General features: G+C 48.2%; 1 protein-coding gene across 2 annotated transcripts in view; it reads left to right on the top strand.

Annotated features, from left to right (window-relative positions):
- The window catches only part of LOC119954212 (hepatocyte cell adhesion molecule-like), a 98118-nt gene that overhangs the window by 61107 nt on the left and 16347 nt on the right, over positions 1–20664 (top strand). For both annotated transcript variants that reach the window (XM_038779241.1, XM_038779243.1), the window contains exons 2-4: positions 8609–8950; positions 14163–14444; positions 16056–16149. In XM_038779241.1, the coding sequence (XP_038635169.1) occupies positions 8609–8950; positions 14163–14444; positions 16056–16149 (718 nt within the window). The remainder of the gene's footprint in view (positions 1–8608; positions 8951–14162; positions 14445–16055; positions 16150–20664) is intronic.

Genomic DNA, 20664 nt, shown 5'->3' with positions numbered 1-20664 from the left:
TCGAATGGCTTTGCGGCGGTCGTACCTGGATTTCTTGTATGGGTCAGGGTCATCTGACTTGAATGCCTCAGACCTGGCCTTCAGTAGAGAGTCAATCTCGCGATTGAGCCATGGTTTCCGTTTTGGAAAAATACCTACTGCTTTCTTTGGCACGCAGTTGTCCACACATTTGCTGATGAAATCTGTGACGGTGGTGGCATACTCATTTAAGTTGGTCGCTGAGTTCTTAAATATGGACCAGTCCACTGTCCCTAACCAGTCACGTAAGAGCTCTTCTGTTTCTTCAGTTCTTCGCCATCTTCTGGCGGTTCTGACCTATACACATCCCTGTGAAACTCTTCAAATGCTTTGTTCACCTGCTCTGGCGCCACCCCCAGCTCATTCGTCCTATCTCTGACCCAAACTATCTCCCTCGGTGCTGCTTGCTGCAGAGCTGGCCCAACAACATGCGGCTGGCCTTCTCCTCATTGCTATTCCCAGCTGCCGAACCCCTTCTCCGGCGACAGAAGATCGAACCTCGCCTGTAGCTCCTTCCTTCTCACAGAAGACCTGGATTCAGGTTCTTCACATTCCTCCTATCTGCTTCCAAAATCTCCTCGACCAACCGTTGACATTTCCATCTCACCTCCCTATCCACCTGCGCCTTAAACAAAATAACCTGACTTGTTCTGTGGCGCACGGTAGCGTGTCTGACTCCAGATCAGAAAGTTGCATGTTCAAATCACGTCAAGCTCACAGTTTTTCTGCAGCTGCTTCCAGAAATTTCTCTCAGTGTGGGGGTGTTCCCGAAACGACTCCGTTAAAAAGCATAATGCAAATAATCTTTGGGCAACACGGTGGCGCAGTGGTTAGCACTGCTGCCTCACAGCGCCGACGTCCCAGGTTTGATCCCGGCCCTGGGTCACTGTCCATGTGATTGCACATTCTCCCGTGTTTGCGTGGGTTTCACTTGCATAACCTAAAGATATGCAGGTCAGGTGGGTTGGCTGTGCTATATTGCCCCTTAATTGGAAAAAAATTAATTGGTTATGCTAAATTTATAAAAAAAGCTAAAAACAAAACAAAAGAAAATAACCTTATCCCTCACTACCTTCAACACTTCCCATACCACTGACAGTGAAACCTCCAACCGGCCCATGGAAAGAACACCCTACCTAAACCCACACCTCCACCCTATTCCCGTAACCCAGTAACCCCTTCTAATATTTTGGCATGGCCAATCCACCTAACCTGCACATCTTTGGACTGTGGGAGGAAATTGGAGCACCCAGAGGAAACCCACGCAGACAGGGGGAGAACGTGTAGACTCTGCACAGACAGTAATCCAAGCCAGAATCAAACCTGGGGCCCTGGAGCCATGAAGCAACTGTGCTATCCACTGTGCTACTGTGCCGCTCCTTGTAGAGAAGCCCAGCAGGTTTTACTCAGGACCCTGAATCTTTTCCACACCTTCCTGCCTTCCTTTCCCATATCTCCCAATTGTACCACTGCCTAAATCAAATGCTGACACCGTGGGTGAATCAGGAACACTGTGGGCGAAATTCTCCCAAAACGGGAGAAATCGTAAAACTGCCGTAAAACCCGGGCGGGTTTTACGGCATCGCGCCCCTTCCCGACGGGGGACCGATTCTGGTCCCCCGTCGGGGCTAGCAGCCCGACGTCGGAGGCTCCGACAAGTCGGGCTTAACGAAAATCGTTAAGCCCGCTTGCCGGAGTTAGCGCCGGCTGACGCGTCATATGACGTCAGCCGCGCATGCGCAGGTGAGAAGCCTCCACCCGCGCATGCGCGGGTGACGTCATCGCGTTTTTGCGCGAACCCCGCGCATGCGCGGGCCGGGTTGCCCCTCAGCCGCCCCGCGTATTGATACTGCGGGGCGGCGGAAGGACAAATAGTGCGCGGGCATCGGGCCCGCTGCCCGCGATCGGTGCCCACCGATCGCGGGCCCATGGCACCCTTGGCACGGCCGTGGTACTGCCGTGCCAATCGGTGCCATGGTTATTTTTTGCGAGTTTGTCACGACGTTTTTACGAACGGCAGGACCAGGTGTGTTTGCCGTTCGTAAAAAGGTCGTAAAGGGCTGGGACTTCGGCCCTTCTAACAGCTGAGAATCGCTGCCGGCCGTAAAAAAACGGCGGCAGCGATTCTTGTCGGGATTTCGGCGGGGGGGCGGGAGAATAGCGGGAGGGCGTCAAAAAAGTCGGGAAGGCCCTCCCGCTATTCTCCCACCCGTCGTGGGGGGGGGGAGAATTTCGCCCTGTATTTCTGCTTTTACTTTATCCTACTGAGGTGAAAGCATTTGTGAGTTTCAGATCTCCCAGATTCCATTGACATGTGAACATATGGAAATGATGGATACCTCCTGGTCTCTCCGATATTATCATGCTTTCTTGTCCTTCACAATACAGACACTGCCCTCCCCTAACCTGGAGTCTTGTAATCTCATGGGGGATGCAAAAAGAGCTACACAAGAAAGGTTACTCAGAGAAATAAAACAGGAAAATTTCCTACCAACTCCTAGAGCTGATCCACACCCACACTCCCCCACACACACTCCCTCCCCCACACACACTCTCCCCGCCACAAGCTGTTCCAGGAGAGCACATTGACCATGTTTCACATACATTCATAATTAGAATATCAACTACAGGAAGCAGATGGGCTCGTAAAGGAACCATATATTACTTAGTCCTCATAGACATTCTTCCACCACTGCCATAACAGTGCACAGTCCGATTGTACCTTCCTTTCAGAATCTGCAGTCACCTCTGCTATCCAGTACGGCAGGATAGGTGAGTGCGGCATTGAACCATCTATTACTGTATCATTTAAAGCTGAACAACAGGCTAACCTAGAAGAGGCAATTGGCATGAACTCATTCAATATACTGTGTGTGTGTGGGAGGGTAGTGTATGTAGGGGGGGGGGGCAGTGCGTGTAGGGGGGTAGTGTGTGTAGGGGGGGTAGTGTGTGTGGGGGGGTAGTGTGTGTAGGGGGTAGTGTGTGTAGGGGGTAGTGTGTGGGGGCGTAGTGTGTGTGAGGGGGGGTTGTGTGCGCGTGGGGGGAGGGAGTGAGTGTGTGTGGGGGGATGTAGTGTGTGTGCATGGGGGAGGGGGTGAGTGTGTGTGGGGGGATGTAGTGTGTGTGCGTGGGGGGGGAAGGAGTGAGTGTTTGTGGGGGAGGGAGTGCGTGTGTGTGTGGGGAAATGAGTGTGTGTGAGGGAGGAGTGTGTGTGTGTGTGTGTGGGGGGAGTGTATGTGTGTGGGGGGAGTGTGTGTATGGGGGTGTGTGTGGGGGAGGATAGTGTATGGGGGAAGTGTGTGTGGGGGGGAAGAGTGTGTGTGCGAGGGGAGTGTGTGTGTTGGGGGAATGGGTGTGTGTGTGATCAAATGTGTTTGTGGGAGAGAGTGTGTGGGAGGGAGTGTGTGTGTTGGGGGAGTGGGTGTGTGTGTGAGGAAATGTGTGTGTTGGGGGAGTGGTTGTGTGTGTGGGGTGGGGGTGAGTGAGTGTCTGTGGGTGTGTGGAGGGGGTGTGTGCGTGGCAGGAAAGTGTGTCTGTGGGGGAGAGTGTGTGTGGAGGGAAGTTTGCGTGTGTGTGGGGGGAGAGTGAGCATGTGGGGGGAATGTGTTCATGGGAGGTGTTGGAACCAACAATTCTACGGACACGTGCTTGTAGGATTAGAATAGCGGTTTTAATATACTCACAACAGAGCCAGCCGGTTAGCCATTGAACTTTCGGTGAACTGGCCGGCTGACCATGTGGCACTGAGCTTTATACAGCAGCTCCAGGAGGAGGAGTCCTGGGCGGAACCAAGGGAGAAGCCCAGTACAATTCTCGAGCATTCCCAGAGCTACTCCCCCTGGAGGTCAGGTAGTGCAATTGCACTTACCATATAGGCACATGTATAAACAGATTATAATCTGGTGTGAATCACATTCACCACAGGAAGTAATTGTGTGCGGGGGGGAGGTGTGTGTTGGAGGGAGAGTGTGTTTGGGGGGGGGGGAGGTGGAAAGAGTGTGTGCCAGAGGTGAGTGTGTGTGTGTGTGTGTGTGGGGGGGGGGGGGGGGAGTGTATGTCTGTGTGGGGGAGCGAGTGTGTGTGTGGGGTGTGAGTGAGTGAGCGCGTGAGTGAGTGTGGGTGAAGTGTGTGGTGTGTGGGGGGGAAGTGTGTGTCGGGGGAGGTGTGTGGGGGGGAAGTGTGTGCCTTGGGGGAGTATGTGTGTGTGTGTGTGTGTGTGGGAGGGGGGTTAGAGTGTGTTGGGGAGAGTGTGTGGATTAGAGTATGTGTGTGTGTGTGTGTGTGTGTGTGTAGGCCTAACTAAAGCCACCCCTTCTAGCTATACCTTCCTCCACAAGACCTCGTCAATGGCAATGTGACAACCTAAAGGACAAGAGTGAGCCAGATATGTTTTTCCAATAATTGGTTTCATGGTTACCATTATTGAACCTAACTTTTCAGTTCAAGATTAGTAATTGGATTTAAATTCCAACTGCCAAGATGGGATTTGAACCCTTTTGCCCCATTTGAGTCTCCACCACCATTCAATCAGATTCTAACTGATCTGATGAGATAATCCTCAACTCCAATTTCCTACCTTATCCCCATAACCCTTAATTCCCTCACTGATTAAACATCTGTCTCTCTCAGCCTTAAACATACTTAACGATCCAGCCTCTACTGCCCTCTGCAATTAATAATTCCACAGATTTGTTACCCTCTGAGAAAAGAGATTCCTCCTCATCTCTGTCTTAACTGGGTGACCCATGACTCTGAGATTATGATGTGGAGATGCCGGCTTTGGACTGGGCTGGTCTTACAACACCAGGTTAAAGTCCAACAGGCTTTTTTCAAATCACTAGCTTTCGGAGCACTACTCCTTCCTCAGGTGAATGAAGAGGTAGGTTCCAGAAACATATATACAAACAAAGTCAAAGATGCAAGACAATGCTTTGAATGCGAGCATTTTAAGGTAATTAAGTCTTTACAGATCCAGAGATAGGGTAATCCCAGGTTAAAGAGGTGTGAATTGTCTCAAGCCAGGACAGTTGATAGGATTTTGCAAGCCCAGGCTAGATGGTGGGGGATGAATGTAATGTGACATGAATCCAAGATCCAGGCCGAACTCATGTGTGCGGAACTTGGCTATACGTTTCTGCTCGGCAATTTTGTGTTGTCGCGCGTCCTGAAGGTCGCCTTGGAGAACGCTTACCCGGAGATCAGAGGCTGAATGCCCTTGACTGCTGAAGTGTTCCTGACTGGAAGGGAACATTCCTGCCTTGCGATTGTCACGCGATGTCCATTCATCCGTTGTCGCAGATCTGCATGGTCTCACCAATGTACCACGCTTCGGGACATCCTTTCCTGCAGCATATGAGGTAGACAACGTTGACCGAGTCGCACGAGTATTTACCGCGTACATGGTGGGTGGTGTTCTCACGTGTAATGGTGGTACCCATGTCGATGATCTGGCACATCTTTCAGAGATTGCCATGGCAGGGTTGTGTGGTGTAATGGTCGCTGTTCTGAAGGCTGGGTAGTTTGCTGCAAACAATGGTTTGTTTGAGGTTGCGCGGTTGTTTGAAGGCAAGTAGTGGGGGTGTGGGGATGACCCTGGCAAGATGTTCCTCTTCATCGATGATGTGTTGAAGGCTGCGAAGAAGATGTCGTAGTTTCTCCACTCAGGGTAAGCACTGGACGACGAAGGGTACTCTGTCGGTTGTGTCCCGTGTTTGTCTTCTGAGGAGGTCGGTACGGTTTTTTGTGTGGCGCGTTGGAACTGTCGATCGATGAGTCGAGCGCCATATCCCGTTCGTACGAGGGCATCTTTCAGCGTCTGTAGATGTCTGTTACGCTCTTCCTCTGAGATTATGGTCCTCTGGTCCTGGACTCTCCCACAAGGGGAAACAATCTCTCAGCATCACCCTGTCGAGCACCCTGAGAATCCTATATGTCTCAATAAGGTCACCTCTCATTCTTCTCAACTCAAATGAATTCAGGCCCAACCTACTCAACCTGTCCTCCTGGGTCTCTGAGAAACTAGTCCAGTGATATTATCACTATGTCACCGCCTCCTCCATGATTGTAGCAATAAGACCAGCAACTATTGACTGGCCAATTTAACTTTGGCAGTGGGAAAACTTCTAGAAACAATAATCCAGGACAAAATGAATAGTCACATGGAGAAATGCGGGTTAATTAAGGAAAGGATTGCTTCAGGGAAAATTATGTTTATCTAACCTGCTGGAGTTTTTTGAAGAAGTTGATGGGGTGGCCCTTCTAGAAGGCATTTGGTACAATACCACGCAGCAGATTTGTGAGTAAAGTTACAGCTCCTGGAAGAAAATGGGTGATAGCAACCTGGATATAAATTGATTGAATGAACGGAAACAGAGTAGTGGTTAATGTATATTTTTCAGGCTGAAGGAAGTTTTGTAGTTGATTTCCCCAGGGGTCAGTGTTGGGACCCTCACTGTTCCCGATATATACAAACAACCTAGATCTTCAGCTTTATTAAAAGTGGCACGGTGTACAAGAGCCTATCTCACTCCCCACTCTGTTCACCTTCTGTATCTACCCCGGGATAAAAACCAACCCTCAATTCTCTGCATTTTCAAAATCACTGACCATCCTTCAGTCCACTCTATGTTAAGCTTGTATAAGTCACTAGTTCAGCCTTAGATAGAGTATCCAGTTCTATGCACCGCACTTTCGGAAGGATATGAAGGGATCGGACATTCTCCCCGTGTCTGCATGGGTTTCCTCCGGGCGCTCCGGTTTACTCCCACAAGTCCCGAAAGACGTGCTTGTTAAGTGAATTGGACATTCTGAACTCTCCCTCAATGTACCCAAACAGGCGCCGGAGTGTGGAGGCTAAGGGATTTTCACAGTAACTTCATTGTTAATGTAAGCCTACTTGTGCCCAGTTGTAAAAGATTCAGGAATCATAGAATCATACAATTTACAGTGCAGAAGGAGGCCATTTGTCCCATTGGGTCTGCACCGTCCCTCAGAAAGAGCACCCTACCTAAGCCCATACCTGCACCCTATCCCCACACCTCCACCCTATCCATCCCCGTAACCCCCACCTAACCTTTTCTGGACACTAAGGACAATTTAGAATGTGAGGGTACGGATTTAAAGTAATTAATAGAAGAAGCAAAAGTGATATAAGGAAAGCCTTTTTCCTGCAGCGAGGAATTTGGATCTGGAATGCACTGCCTGAGAGTATGAAGGAGGCGGGTTCAATTGATGCATTCAAAAAGGAATTAGACCTTTATTTGAAATGGCAGAATATGCAGGGTCATGGGGTGGAGGCGGGAGAATGGCACTAAGGGAATTGCTCATTCAGGGAGCTGGTGCAGACGTAATGGGCCGAATGGCCTCCTTCTGCTGGAACAGTTCTGCGATCCTGTGACATGCCTATCTCATGCCCCACTCTGATCACATTCTGTATCTACTCCGGGATAAAAACCAACCCTCAATTCTCTGCATTTTCAAAATCAACTGACCATCCTTCAGTCCACTCTTCGCCAGAACATTTCTGTAGCTACTGATTTGCTCACTGGCCTCCTCACCTGCGATGTCCTAGTCCCCACTTAAACCACTGCACTCCTTCACCCTGGCCATTCCCCTTTTACAGTCCTTGCTCCCTAAGATCCAAGGAATGCAGAATTGAAAGAATTTGGCAGAGTTAACCTTTCACTGTCAGATCTAGCTGGACCACTGAAAGCACTACTAGGTCCAGCTCTCTGCTGCTGAGCTTGCTCACTATTGCAGGATCGATGCAAAGATAATTCTTGGCTTCTTTCCTTTGCTGCAAACCGACTTCGTAATTACCTCTCCCCTGTTTCCTCCACTCTCACCTTCAACATTAAGTTCAAGGAGCTCATGAATCTCTTTTGTAACTGAGATCAAGACTCAACTGATCAGCTGCTTTTGCCACTTCCCTCCCTTCTACTAGGCCATTTGGCCTAACTTCATCTGAAATCCTTCTATCCTAACGTCGGGTTATGGGCAGGGTGGTAGGGGCACTGCCAGGGTGCCAGGCTAGCAATGCCAAAGTGCCCAGGCCTGGTTGTCCACGTCAGGGGTCGGGTCCAGGGTTGCCCTGCCTTTATGAGGTGCTGTGAGGGAGGGCTCGAAGATCTCCTGACTGTTAAGTTGGAGCGTTCGACGGGTCTGGAGACAACTGTGGTGATTCAAGAGATTGGGGGAGCATTTAGAAATGGTGCCCTGAACTCAGGAAGTGAAGGTACATGAGGCCTTTGGGGGACGCTCCACGCTGATGCAAAAACAATCAGAGTTCCGTTTGAAAGCAGGGTTGTGCCTGGCACCTACCCCGCTCAACATGCTCAAGTGTCGAAACGGGCACTTTTTTTCCCGTCAAATTGCACCCTACATCTTAAAATGTAATCAGTAGTTCTGATGCACTTTACGACATTCTGAGGCTGTAGAACTTTTATATAAATGCCTCTTCTTTCTTTTTAACCTGAAAGTTTGCAGCTGGTTCAAAACTGGAAAACAATAATTAATGGACATGTGGGCAATCCAACCCTGTTTCTGATGTTCAGCTGGAAACATTTCTCTTTATATCTCATTATTGTTTTAGTGCCAGCGGACGGAGTGAATATCACAGCACAAGATCACACCACGCACGGCATCGTGGGAGGGTCGGTCTTACTTTCGATACATTACACAACCAGCAGCTCCGAGACTCCAGTCGTTCAGTGGCAGCTAAAGAGAGACAAGCCCATCCCTTTGATCCAGTCATTTGGCACTCGCATCCTGGGCAAGCTCCGGCCAGAGTACAAGGATCGGATCGTGATCTTCGGCAACGGATCCCTGTTGATCCACAACCTGCAGCCAACTGACGAGGGGATGTACGAAGTTGAGATCGCGATTACAGACGATGCCTCCGCTGCAGTGAAAACGCTCAATCTGACTGTTGACAGTAAGTGTTCCGGTTGTCAGGCTGTCTGCGCACCTATACTCTGATTGATACTGAATTTGTACCAGCTTCCACTCTCCCCTCCACTTTCCCATTCTGCTTTTCCAAAGAAACCGATTTGAAGGCCAGCCCCCACTCTACAAAATAGCCATTCCTGATGTGAGTCTAGGTGTCATAGTCATAGAGTTATAGAGTTTTTACAGCATGGAAAGAGGCCCTTCGGCCCATCGTGTCCTATCTCCTTTAACCCTATTTCCCAGCACTTGGCCCGTTGGGAGGTTCAGCTGAAGGAAGAGGCCTATCTCGACTGATTCTGTCCTCCCAAAGTATTATGAAATACAGCTACGATGGATGGGAAGGAAGAACAAAAAACTAATTTTAATTTACGTAGAGGCAAAGATGAAATCTAGGAGGTCTTGTGGGTAACATCCCAGCCTCTGAGCCAGAAGCTCCAGGTTCGGGTCCCACCCCAGGACTGATGGCTACATGACCAAACTGGTTGAGTGTCAGCCTGTAAAATCCTTCCAAACATGCCAATGGCTGGCGGTAAGAGCGGGAGAGACTCCTGGTCAGCCACGTTTGATGTTGAGTTGTTCCCCTAAAGCTATAAGCCCCTGGCGACAGACTAGTGACCTGTTCTGGAAATTCCTAGCTATGGAAACAGATGAAGCTCTGCCTTCATTCACCGCTAGGAGTGGGAAGAGAATTGGAATGGGAAGATAAAGTCTGATTTTCCCCATTTCTAGCTCAGGGACACTAGGTAATTGTAATGCACTGTAACACCACTCCGACTGCAACTTGCTAGGCAGGAGATCAAACTCGCCGTTTCCCTGTTCAGTATGGTGCACCCAGGCAGTGCCGAGTAACTTTGCCATGAATGGGGGCCTCCAGTTATGATTCGTGTCCTTGGTCTCGTGAAAGAAGAAGAATCAATTCTGGTTCCTGCTCCTGACTCACAGGCTCTGATCCATCATGTACAATATAGATTTACAGACACCAGGTGAGGACGGGATTGGGTTTCAGAGCCCTTCGTGTTGGAGTCCAACTATGATGTGAGAGACACCAGAAAACATCAGTAATGTTTTGTAATGGCTAAAAGATCAGGCCGCATCTTGACTTCATGTCCACTTGCAGTAGAACCAAAACAAACAAGGAAAGAGTTGGCTTCTTAAATTGGCAAACTGGACCAGACTCCCCGTTTCACAAATCCATTAGGTTGCTCCCTTCAACTCCTGGTCGAGATAAAGGGAACGCCATTGGAACAATCACCCGCTCCCACCCCCCGGAACATAAAACCCACTCCAACCCCCACCATCACCAATTTCTGTCGCAGTTGGTCTGGTTGAACATAATAAAATCATTGACAATGATCTCTGGGTTGTTGCCCGTGCCACGTGATAGTGAGATGAGGAATAGGGGGAGAGAGCAATTAAACACGTGGCTACAGGGATGGTGCAGGCGGGAGGGATTCAGATTTCTGGATAACTGGGGCTCTTTCTGGGGAAGGTGGGACCTCTATAGACAGGATGGTCTACATCTGAACCTGAGGGGCACCAATATCCTGGGGGAGAGATTTGTTAGTGCTCTTTGGGGGGGTTTAAACTAATTCAGCAGGGGCATGGGAACCTGGATTGTAGTTTTGGGGTACGAGAGATTGAGAGTATAGAGGTCAGGAGCACAGATTTGACTTCGCAAGAGGGTGCCAGTGTTCAGGTAGGTGGTTTGAAGTGTGTCTACTTCAATGCCAGGAGTATACAAAATAAGGTAGGGGAACTGGCAGCATGGGTTGGTACCTGGGACTTCGATGTTGTGGCCATTTCGGAGACATGGATAGAGCAGGGACAGGAATGGTTGTTGCAGGTTCCGGGGTTTAGGTGTTTTAGTAAGCTCAGAGAAGGGGGCAAAAGAGGGGGAGGTGTGGCGCTGCTAGTCAAGGACAGTATTACGGTGGCGGAAAGGATGCTAGATGGGGACTCTTCTTCTGAGGTAGTATGGGCCGAGGTTAGAAACAGGAAAGGAGAGGTCACCCTGTTGGGAGTTTTCTATAGGCCACCTAATAGTTCTAGGGATGTAGAGGAAAGGATGGCGAAGATGATTCTGGAAAAGAGCGAAAGTAACAGGGTAGTTGTTATGGGAGACTTTAACTTTCCAAATATTGACTGGAAAAGATATAGTTCGAGTACATTAGATGGGTCATTCTTTGTACAATGTGTGCAGGAGGGTTTCCTGACACAATATGTTGACAGGCCAACAAGAGGCGAGGCCACATTGGATTTGGTTTTGGGTAATGAACCAGGCCAGGTGTTAGATCTGGAGGTAGGTGAGCACTTTGGAAACAGTGACCACAATTCGGTGACCTTTACGTTAGTGATGGAAAGGGATAAGTATACCCTGCAGGGCAAGAGTTATAGCTGGGGGAAGGGCAATTATGATGCCATTAGACATGACTTAGGATGTGTTGGTTGGAGAAGTAGGCTGCAAGGGTTGGGCACACTGGATATGTGGAGCTTGTTCAAGGAACAGCTATTGCATGTTCTTGATAAGTACGTACCAGTCAGGCAGGGAGGAAGGGGTCGAGCGAGGGAACCGTGGTTTACCAAAGAAGTGGAATCTCTTGTTAAGAGGAAGAAGGAGGCCTATGTGAAGATGAGGCATGAAGTTTCAGTTGGGGCGTTTGATAGTTACAAGGAAGCGAGGAAGGATCTAAAGAGAGAGCTGAGACGAGCAAGGAGGGGACATGAGAAGTCTTTGGCAGGTAGGATCAAGGAAAACCCAAAGCTTTCTATAGGTATGTCAGGAATAAAAGAATGACTAGGGTAAGAGTAGGGCCAGTCAAGGACAGTGGTGGGAAGTTGTGTGTGGAGGCTGAGGAGATAAGCGAGATACTAAATGAATACTTTTCGTCAGTATTCACTCAAGAAAAAGATAATATTGTGGAGGAGAATGCTGAGGCCCAGGCTATTAGAATAGATGGCATTGAGGTGCGTAGGGAAGAAGTGTTGGCAATTCTGGACAAGGTGAGAATAGATAAGTCCCCGGGGCCGGATGGGATTTATCCTAGGATTCTCTGGGAAGCCAGGGAAGAGATTGCTGAGCCTTTGGCTTTGATTTTTAGGTCATCATTGGCTACAGGAATAGTGCCAGAGGACTGGAGGATAGCAAATGTGGTCCCTTTGTTCAAGAAGGGGAGTAGAGATAACCCCGGTAACTATAGGCCGGTGAGCCTAACGTCTGTGGTGGGTAAGGTCTTGGAGAGGATTATAAAAGATACGATTTATAATCATCTAGATAGGAATAATATGATTAGGGATAGTCAGCATGGTTTTGTGAAGAGTAGGTCATGCCTCACAAACCTTATCGAGTTCTTTGAGAAGGTGACTGAACAGGTAGACGAGGGTAGAGCAGTTGATGTGGTGTATATGGATTTCAGTAAAGCGTTTGATAAGGTTCCCCACGGTCGGCTATTGCAGAAAATACGGAGGCTGGGGATTGAGGGTGATTTAGAGATGTGGATCAGAAATTGGCTAGTTGAAAGAAGACAGAGAGTGGTAGTTGATAGGAAATGTTCAGAATGGAGTTCAGTTACGAGTGGCGTACCACAAGGATCTGTTCTGGGGCCGTTGCTGTTTGTCATTTTTATAAATGACCTAGAGGAGGGCGCAGAAGGTTGGGTGAGTAAATTTGCAGACGACACTAAAGTCGGTGGAGTTGTAGACAGTGCGGAAGGATGTTGCAGGTTACAGAGGGACATAGATAAGCTGCAGAGCTGGGCTGAGAGGTGGCAAATGGAGTTTAATGTGGAGAAGTGTGAGGTGATTCACTTTGGAAAGAATAACAGGAATGCGGAATATTTGGCTAATGGTAAAATTCTTGGTAGTGTGGGTGAGCAGAGGGATCTCGGTGTCCATGTACATAGATCCCTGAAAGTTGCCACCCAGGTTGATAGGGTTGTGAAGAAGGCCTATGGTGTGTTGGCCTTTATTGGTAGAGGGATTGAGTTCCGGAGCCATGAGGTCATGATGCAGCTGTACCAAACTCTAGTACGGCCGCATTTGGAGTATTGCGTACAGTTCTGGTCGCCTCATTATAGGAAGGACGTGGAAGCTTTGGAACGGGTGCAGAGGAGATTTACCAGGATGTTGCCTGGTATGGAGGGAAAATCTTATGAGGAAAGGCTGATGGACTTGAGGTTGTTTTCGTTAGAGAGAAGAAGGTTAAGAGGTGACTTAATAGAGGCATACAAAATGATCAGAGGGTTAGATAGGGTGGACAGCGAGAGCCTTCTCCCGCGGATGGAGGTGGCTAGCACGAGGGGACATAGCCTTAAATTGAGGGGTAATAGATATAGGACAGAGGTCAGAGGTGGGTTTTTTACGCAAAGAGTGGTGAGGCCGTGGAATGCCCTACCTGCAACAGTAGTGAACTCGCCAACATTGAGGGCATTTAAAAATTTATTGGATAAGCATATGGATGATAAGGGCATAGTGTAGGTTAGATGGCCTTTAGTTTTTTTCCATGTCGGTGCAACATCGAGGGCCGAAGGGCCTGTACTGCGCTGTATCGTTCTATGTTCTATGTTCTATCTCTCTTCAGGTTACCGCTAGTAAACTCCAGCCCTTTTTTCCCTGAATTACACGGATTATTGCTGAAACCCATTGACCTGCGGGATCATTTCTCCTGGCTGCTTTCCAATATTTCACCATCCATAAATTGCAGCTTATCCAAATCTCTGCTACCAGTATTCAAACTTTCTCCTTGTCCCATTCAGCCATCACCCCTCTGCTCGCTGACTTACATTGCTTCCCAGTCCACCAATGCCTCAATATCACCCTCGTCCAAAATCCTTTGTGCTTGTGTCCTCCCTACCCCTGTAATGTTCTTCAATTCTGAATACTCCGAGAACTCATCCTTGCGTTCCTCTCACTAGTGGTTACCGTGCCTCCAGCTGTCTAAGCCAGTAGTTCTGAGACCTACTTCCTAAAATTATCCACCTCTTTCTTCAACTCTCTCTTTCCCGTAACACATTGTTTAAAATGTATCTTTTTGACCAAATGTTTAGTCACCTTCCCCAGTTTCTCCTTTTTTGCCTCTCTGTCAATATTCATCTGATTACTCGTCTTGGGATGTTTTATTGAGTTCGAGGTGCTTAGAAAACACAATTTGTTGTTGTGTTATATCTTGGATCACTTGTCTGCTCTCTGTTTATATTATTCAGTCCCTGTGACAAAGCCCGTAGTGGTGTTGTCATCCTCTACAGTACTGGAATTGAGTGAATACGTCACGTTGAATTGTTCACACGAAAATGGAACCAAACCAATGTACACATGGCTGAAAGGAGGGAAACTCCTAGACAACGATGAAAGGTTCTCATTGTCCAGTGATCAGAAAACCCTGACTATCACACGGGTCCACATAACCGACGATGATCTATATAGCTGTACGGTGGAAAATCCTATCAGCAGCTCTCGAAGTACTCCAGTGAAGCTGACTGTATACAGTAAGTACACGATCGATCTAGAAGAGGACAGCAAAGAACCACAGGAACTAGTGTGTGAAACTAGGATTATATACACAGTTGGGGTTGGGAGGTCAGTGGAATTCATCGAGGAAACGCAAGGAACAGGGTAGGATATTTATAGAGGCAACAGTTGAATGAAAGTCACCATAGTCTCTGAGGACCATAGGCTACTCTCCTGTTTTTGAGAGAGCTGACTGGAGGTGATTTAACTTGAGGGTCACCACACCTCAAATGTGGGCATGGTTGAGAATGTGGGGCCATCATGGATAACCTTAGCTGGTACAGGAATTGAACCCGTGCTGTTGCCATCACTCTGCATCATGAACTAGCCGTCCAGCCAACTGAGCTAAATCAGCCCACTTCAGTGATATACAGGTGAAGTGAAGTGGAGAATTGGGTGCAATAGGACTTATAAAGGAGATATCAAGTAGGATGTAAAATAGGTAAAAATATATAACAGTGACTGATCCAATTTTAACCTATTGCTGCAAGTTACAATTACTCCTTTTATGGGCCAGGGTTTAGAGAACACCAAAGTATATCATGGAGTTCACCTGACCTACAACTTTTAATAGATTTTGGTTATGAGGAGCACAAGGACCCACTTTTCAGGTGTTATGCAACAGAGATCTTAAGTATTTTTAAACAAAACAATGTTTATTCTATGAATCCAGTTAACATTTTATAAACACAGAGTAAACATCTAATCAACTACCAAGACAAATACCCCCCTCCAAAGATACAGTACTCTATAGTTAACCCTTACTAACTTTCCTAACAACATCCATAAGCCAAACACCCTTTTTCTACAAAAACAGTAGGTTTGAATTCCTTACAGACAACAGGAATAAATTTGATGTTATCAAGTGGTCTGGAGACATTATTTAGCATGCAGAGAGAGAGAGACCAAAAATATACCTTCTTTGTTTGAATGCAGCTCCCAACTGAAAAGAAAACCAAAAAACTCAGAGCCACAAAGTAGCTTCCAGCCCAAAACAAAAGTAAAAGACAGAATCATAGCCCAGCTCCACCCACACAGTGACATCACTGCAGCGATTTGATGCCCCAATTAGTTGTGTAGACCCTCTTCATCAGCACAGAGAAGGTCAAGAGAAAAACTGGTGAAGATATTTAACATTTTTCAGGGTTCTGATAAGATAAAGTGAGAACAATTGGACAATGCATCGATAACTCTAAAGGGCATAACATTTTAAGGGAGAGGTTGGGAGAATTTTATTTGAATGCAGAGAGCCATTGGAATGCCCAACCAAAAGCTGTGTTGGGATCAGAAGTTTTAAAGCTTTTCAAAAGGAAATGGATAAATATTTGAAAAATTTAGATAGTTAGCAGGAAAAGTCAGCGGAATGGGACTGAGTAGATCACACTTTCACAATGCCAGTATAGGCACGATGGGCTAAATGGCCTCTTCTGCACTATAAAATAGGATGATTCTCTGACAGAATAATGTGTGAAAAGAAAAGGTTTGATGGGCAGTTTGGTCCTTTCTTGAAATGTTTTTCAAAATGTAACTACAATGTTTTTACTGAAAATTCAGAGACTGAAAGGACAGTGATCTTGTGTTTTTTATAGGGCGGAGTTCTTTATACATTATCCTCTGCACAGGCGGGATTTTCCTACTCGTTACCTTGGTAACAGTATGTGCCTGCTGGAAACCTTCAAAAAAGTAAGATTTAACTGAGGTTTTTGGTTTTGTATCTTGTCTGCTTGCTATTTTGCACACGGCATAACTCAGTATAAATGGCTTTTCACAAAAGGATTATGGTAGTGTTGTTTTATTACTGAACTAATAATCCAGAGAGTGATCCCAAAATGGTGGTTGTAAAATTTTATTCCAATTTTAAGTCTCTGGAAGTCAAAAAACCATCGGATTGCTGTAGAAACCCAACTGGTTCACTAGTTCCTTGGTAGGCCCCATATGTGACTCCAGTCCCACACAATAATGATGCAGAGGAGACTGACAGTAATCTAAAAATAGATTTATTTACAAGTATTTACAATGGTCTGCATAACACATTATCTCACTCCCAGTGCAATCCTAGCTGGGAGGACTTATCTCACCAGGCCCTAATCTGGGCCTGCTTTTAACTGTTGCTCGTCACGAGCCCCAGGTGGTAAACTTCCGTCCTCTACCTGGGGATCTCGTGCTTCACGAGTCCCACGCGGAGATGAATCAAGGCTTCCCCTTGGTCCTCGTGGGGATTATGACACACCACGATCGTGGTCGACTCTGAAATGGTCTAACAAAGCAACAGATGATATCAAACTGCTGCAAAAGATGCTGGTTCTTGTTGAGGGCCTTTTACCATCCCAAGAAATAAATGCCAGTCTTGTCAGTGATGTCCATATCTGAAGAGTAGATTTTTTAGAAGTTGCGTTTGAAAAGTATTACATGTCACAAAGTGGGATATCAGAAAGAATGGAAACTTTTTGTGCAATTTAAAAATATATATTTTTAAAGAGTACCCAATTCAATTTTCCAATTAAGGGGCAATTTAGCGTGGCCAATCCACCTATCCTGCACATCTTTTGGGCTCTGGGAGCGAAACCCACGCAAGCACAGGGGGTATGTGCAAACTCCATATGGACAGTGGCCCAGGCTGTGATCGAACCTGGGACCATGGCACCGTAGGCAGCAGTGCTAACCACTGCGTCACCCTGCCATCCTTAATTTTTCTGTAATTTAGACACATATATATTAGCAACTAGATTAATCAGATGTTAAATATGTGCAGCTCAGGCAATTCAGATTACGTGGGGGGTGAGGGGGACGGGGGCGGGGGCGGGGGGGGAATTCCCCCTGCGGGGTGTTTTCAGACGGTGGAGGCAATTCCCCATCGACTGATGGCGGGATCTTGCGGTCCCACCGATGTCTATGGTTATTTGTGGGGTTCACCCGTCCAGCTGCCAGGGAACCTGCCACAAGGGGCAGGGAAATGGGAGTGCCATCTTCAGCCGGACTGGAAGATCCCTCCAGCAGGATGGGCACAATGGTTAGCAATGCTGCCTAGAGGCATCAGAGATCCGGGTTCGATTCCGACCTTGGGTCACAGTCTATGTGGAGTTTGCACGTTCTACCTATGTCTGCACAGGTTTCCACCGGCTGCCCCCATTTCCTTCCACAGTCCAAAGATGTGCAGGTTAGGCAGGGCTACGGGGTTTACAGGGATAGGGTGGTGGAGGGTGCTCGTTCAAAGGGTTGGTGCAGACTTGATGGGCCGAATGGGATTCTATGGAAATGATCCGAGACTCTATTAAAAGATGAAGCGATGTTGGATGAGAAATAAATATTGGGACTCTCTCTGCTGCTCATTTACAAATGGTGCCATAGAACATTTCGTGATCACCTGAGCAGGAATATACTTTAATGTTTCACATCAAAGACAATGCCTGCGACTCTCTCAGTGGAACGAAAATGCTACCAACTCAGACAAGGCGACTGAAAGGAAAGCGGCACAAAGGGATGGATAGGTATGCAGCAGAAAGAAATCATGAGATAGAAAAGCATGCGGGAATCATCATACCAGAAAAGAAAATGAAATAATGGAGAGAAACAGAGAAAGAGTGAGAGAGCAACGCCAGGTATACAAACATGGCATGCCACCGTTCAGCTGCCTGCTAAACAATGCATTTACACACAGTAAACAAGGGATTTGCATATTTTGTCTTCCCACGGTACACTGTGTGCTGAAGTCCGAGACTGAGTAATGGTGCAAAGTGACAGAGGTCTGGGTAGTAGCGATACTGTAAGTCCCCGATTAAGACTTGTTCTTACCTGCCTGCCAATATCCAGAGCTGTTTTTAGATTTCAGCCACTCAGGTGCTGGAATAGAAAGCCACATATCCGAATTTACTGATGAAATAGGTCGCATTTGGAGCAATGTAAATGCAAGTACAAAATTAGGAAGAGATACTGATAGTTAAGTGAATGGGCAAAACTGCGGCAAATGGATTTCAATGTGGGAAAAAGGCGAGTGTAATATCCTGACAGACGGGCGACCACCAAATGGATTAACAAATGAACAATTTATTAAAGTAAGAAACTATATACAGAGAGTGAGATAGAAGATTCCAAGACTCCAAACTCCTGCCTAACTGGGAAATCTCACTCGCCCCCAGGTTATGCATTCTCCAGCTCCATCCATTGGCCAATTGGGTAACATGATGCTCTGGGGACACGCCTCCCCTTAAAGATTGATGCACTATTTATTACGACGAGAAGAGAGTAGAGAGTAATCGAGGCTTTATTACACTGACGTGTGTGGCCTCCTACAGCTGCTGCTGAAATGGCTGCAGTTCGGAGAGCACACACATTTATACTCCGCCTACTGGGCGGAGCCAGCAGGCAGGGATCTACCCCCGTACGTGTAGTACAGGGGCCTTACCGTAATATCCTCGTATGCAGTGCAGTATATACAATATAATACAACAGTGGTGACTACCACATTCACCCCCTGCTAAATATGAGTCCAGCGGAGGTGGTGGAAAACTATTTACATACAGATTGTCGTTAAAAATTCAGAGGAGGTTACAAATTCAGACGATTGGGAGCCTTGATCAACGTTGAGAGCGCCGCAGTGTTGGTGGCGAGTCAGGCATCAAATTGGTCGTCGGTGACTCCGGGAGTGTGTCGACATCCTCTTCATCCCCGGGTGGGACCAAGGGGAGGACGGATCATCATGGAGCGGGGGCTGTGGCGGGGTGCACCGGGGGAAGGGAGGGTGGTGCCGGGGCAGAGGGGGGGGGGGGGGGGGGAGCGGGGACCCAGCTGGTGCCAGATCCCGAAGGGAGACTGTGTCTTTGCGGCCGTCAGGGTATGCTACATAGGCGTACTGCAGGTTCGCGTGGAGTAGCTGTACCCTCTCAACCAATGGGTCAGCCTTGTGTAGCTGCACATGCTTATGGAGGAGAACGGGTCCTGGAGCTGCCAGCCACGTTGGGAGCGAAACCCCAGAGGTGGACTTCTTAGGGAAGGCAAAGAGATGTTCATGGGGAGTTTCGTTAGTCGCAATACACAGGAGCGACCGGATGGAGTTAAGGGCGTCGGGGAGGACCTCCTGCCAGCGGGAGGCAGGAAGAATTCCGGACCGTAGGGCCAGCTGGACAGCCTTCCAGACCGTCAAATTCTCCCGCTCAACCTGCCCATTTCCTCTGGGGTTGTAGCTGGTCGACCTGCTCGAGGCAATTCCCCTGTGAGCAGGTACTGGCGCAGCTCATGAATGATGATCCCCGGTCGCTGTGGACGTAGGCGGGGAAACCGAACAGAGCGAAGATGGTGTTAAGGACTTTGATGACGGTGGCAGACATCATGTCGGGGCATGGGATGGCGAAGGGGAATCTCGAGTACTCATCGACCACATTGAGGAAATATGTGTTGCGGTCCGGGGAGGGGAGGGGCTCTTTGAAGTCCTCGCTGAGGCGCTCAAAGAGGCGGGAGGCCTTCACTAGGCACACGCGGTCTGGTCAGTAGAAGTGTGGTTTACACTCGCGCAAACCTGGCAGTCTCTGCTGATAGCCCTGACTTCCTCGATGGAGTAGGGCAGATTGCAGGCCTTTATGAAGTGATAAAAGCGGGTGACCCCTGGGTGACAGAGATCGTCGTGCAGGATGCGGAGTTGGTCTACTTGTGCTCTGGCACATGTACCTCGGGATAGGGCATCGGGGGTTTCGTTGAGCTTACCGGGGCAATACAAAATCTCATAATTGTAGGTGGAGAGCTCGATCCTCCACCTCAAGATCTTATCGTTTTTGATCTTACCCAACTGTGTGTTGTTAAACATGAAGGCAACCGACCGTTGGTCAGTGAGGAGAGCGAATCTCCTGCCGGCTATATAATGCCTCCAATGTCGCACAGCTTTTACGATGGCTTGGGCCTCCTTTTCGATGGAGGAGTGCCGAATTTTGGAGGCATGGAGGGTGCGGGAAAAGAATTCCATGGGCCTGCCTGCCTGGTTGAGGGTGGCGGCCAGAGCGATGTCTGATGCATCACTCTCTACTTGAAAGGGGAGCACCTCATCGACTGCATGGATCGCGGCCTTGGCGATGTCGGCCTTGATACGGTTGAAGGCCTGGTGAGCCTCGGCCGTCAGCGGGAAAACGGTGGATTGAATGAGTGGGCGGGCCTCCGACAAGCAGGGAGATGAGCAGGGATCCTGAGGCAGGGAAGATGGAGGCGTCCACG

The sequence above is a fragment of the Scyliorhinus canicula genome, chromosome 19 (assembly GCF_902713615.1).
Source record: "Scyliorhinus canicula chromosome 19, sScyCan1.1, whole genome shotgun sequence".
NCBI lineage: Eukaryota > Metazoa > Chordata > Chondrichthyes > Carcharhiniformes > Scyliorhinidae > Scyliorhinus > Scyliorhinus canicula.
Note: the sequence above shows the minus strand (reverse complement) of the source record. Positions and strands in the feature narration are given on the sequence as shown.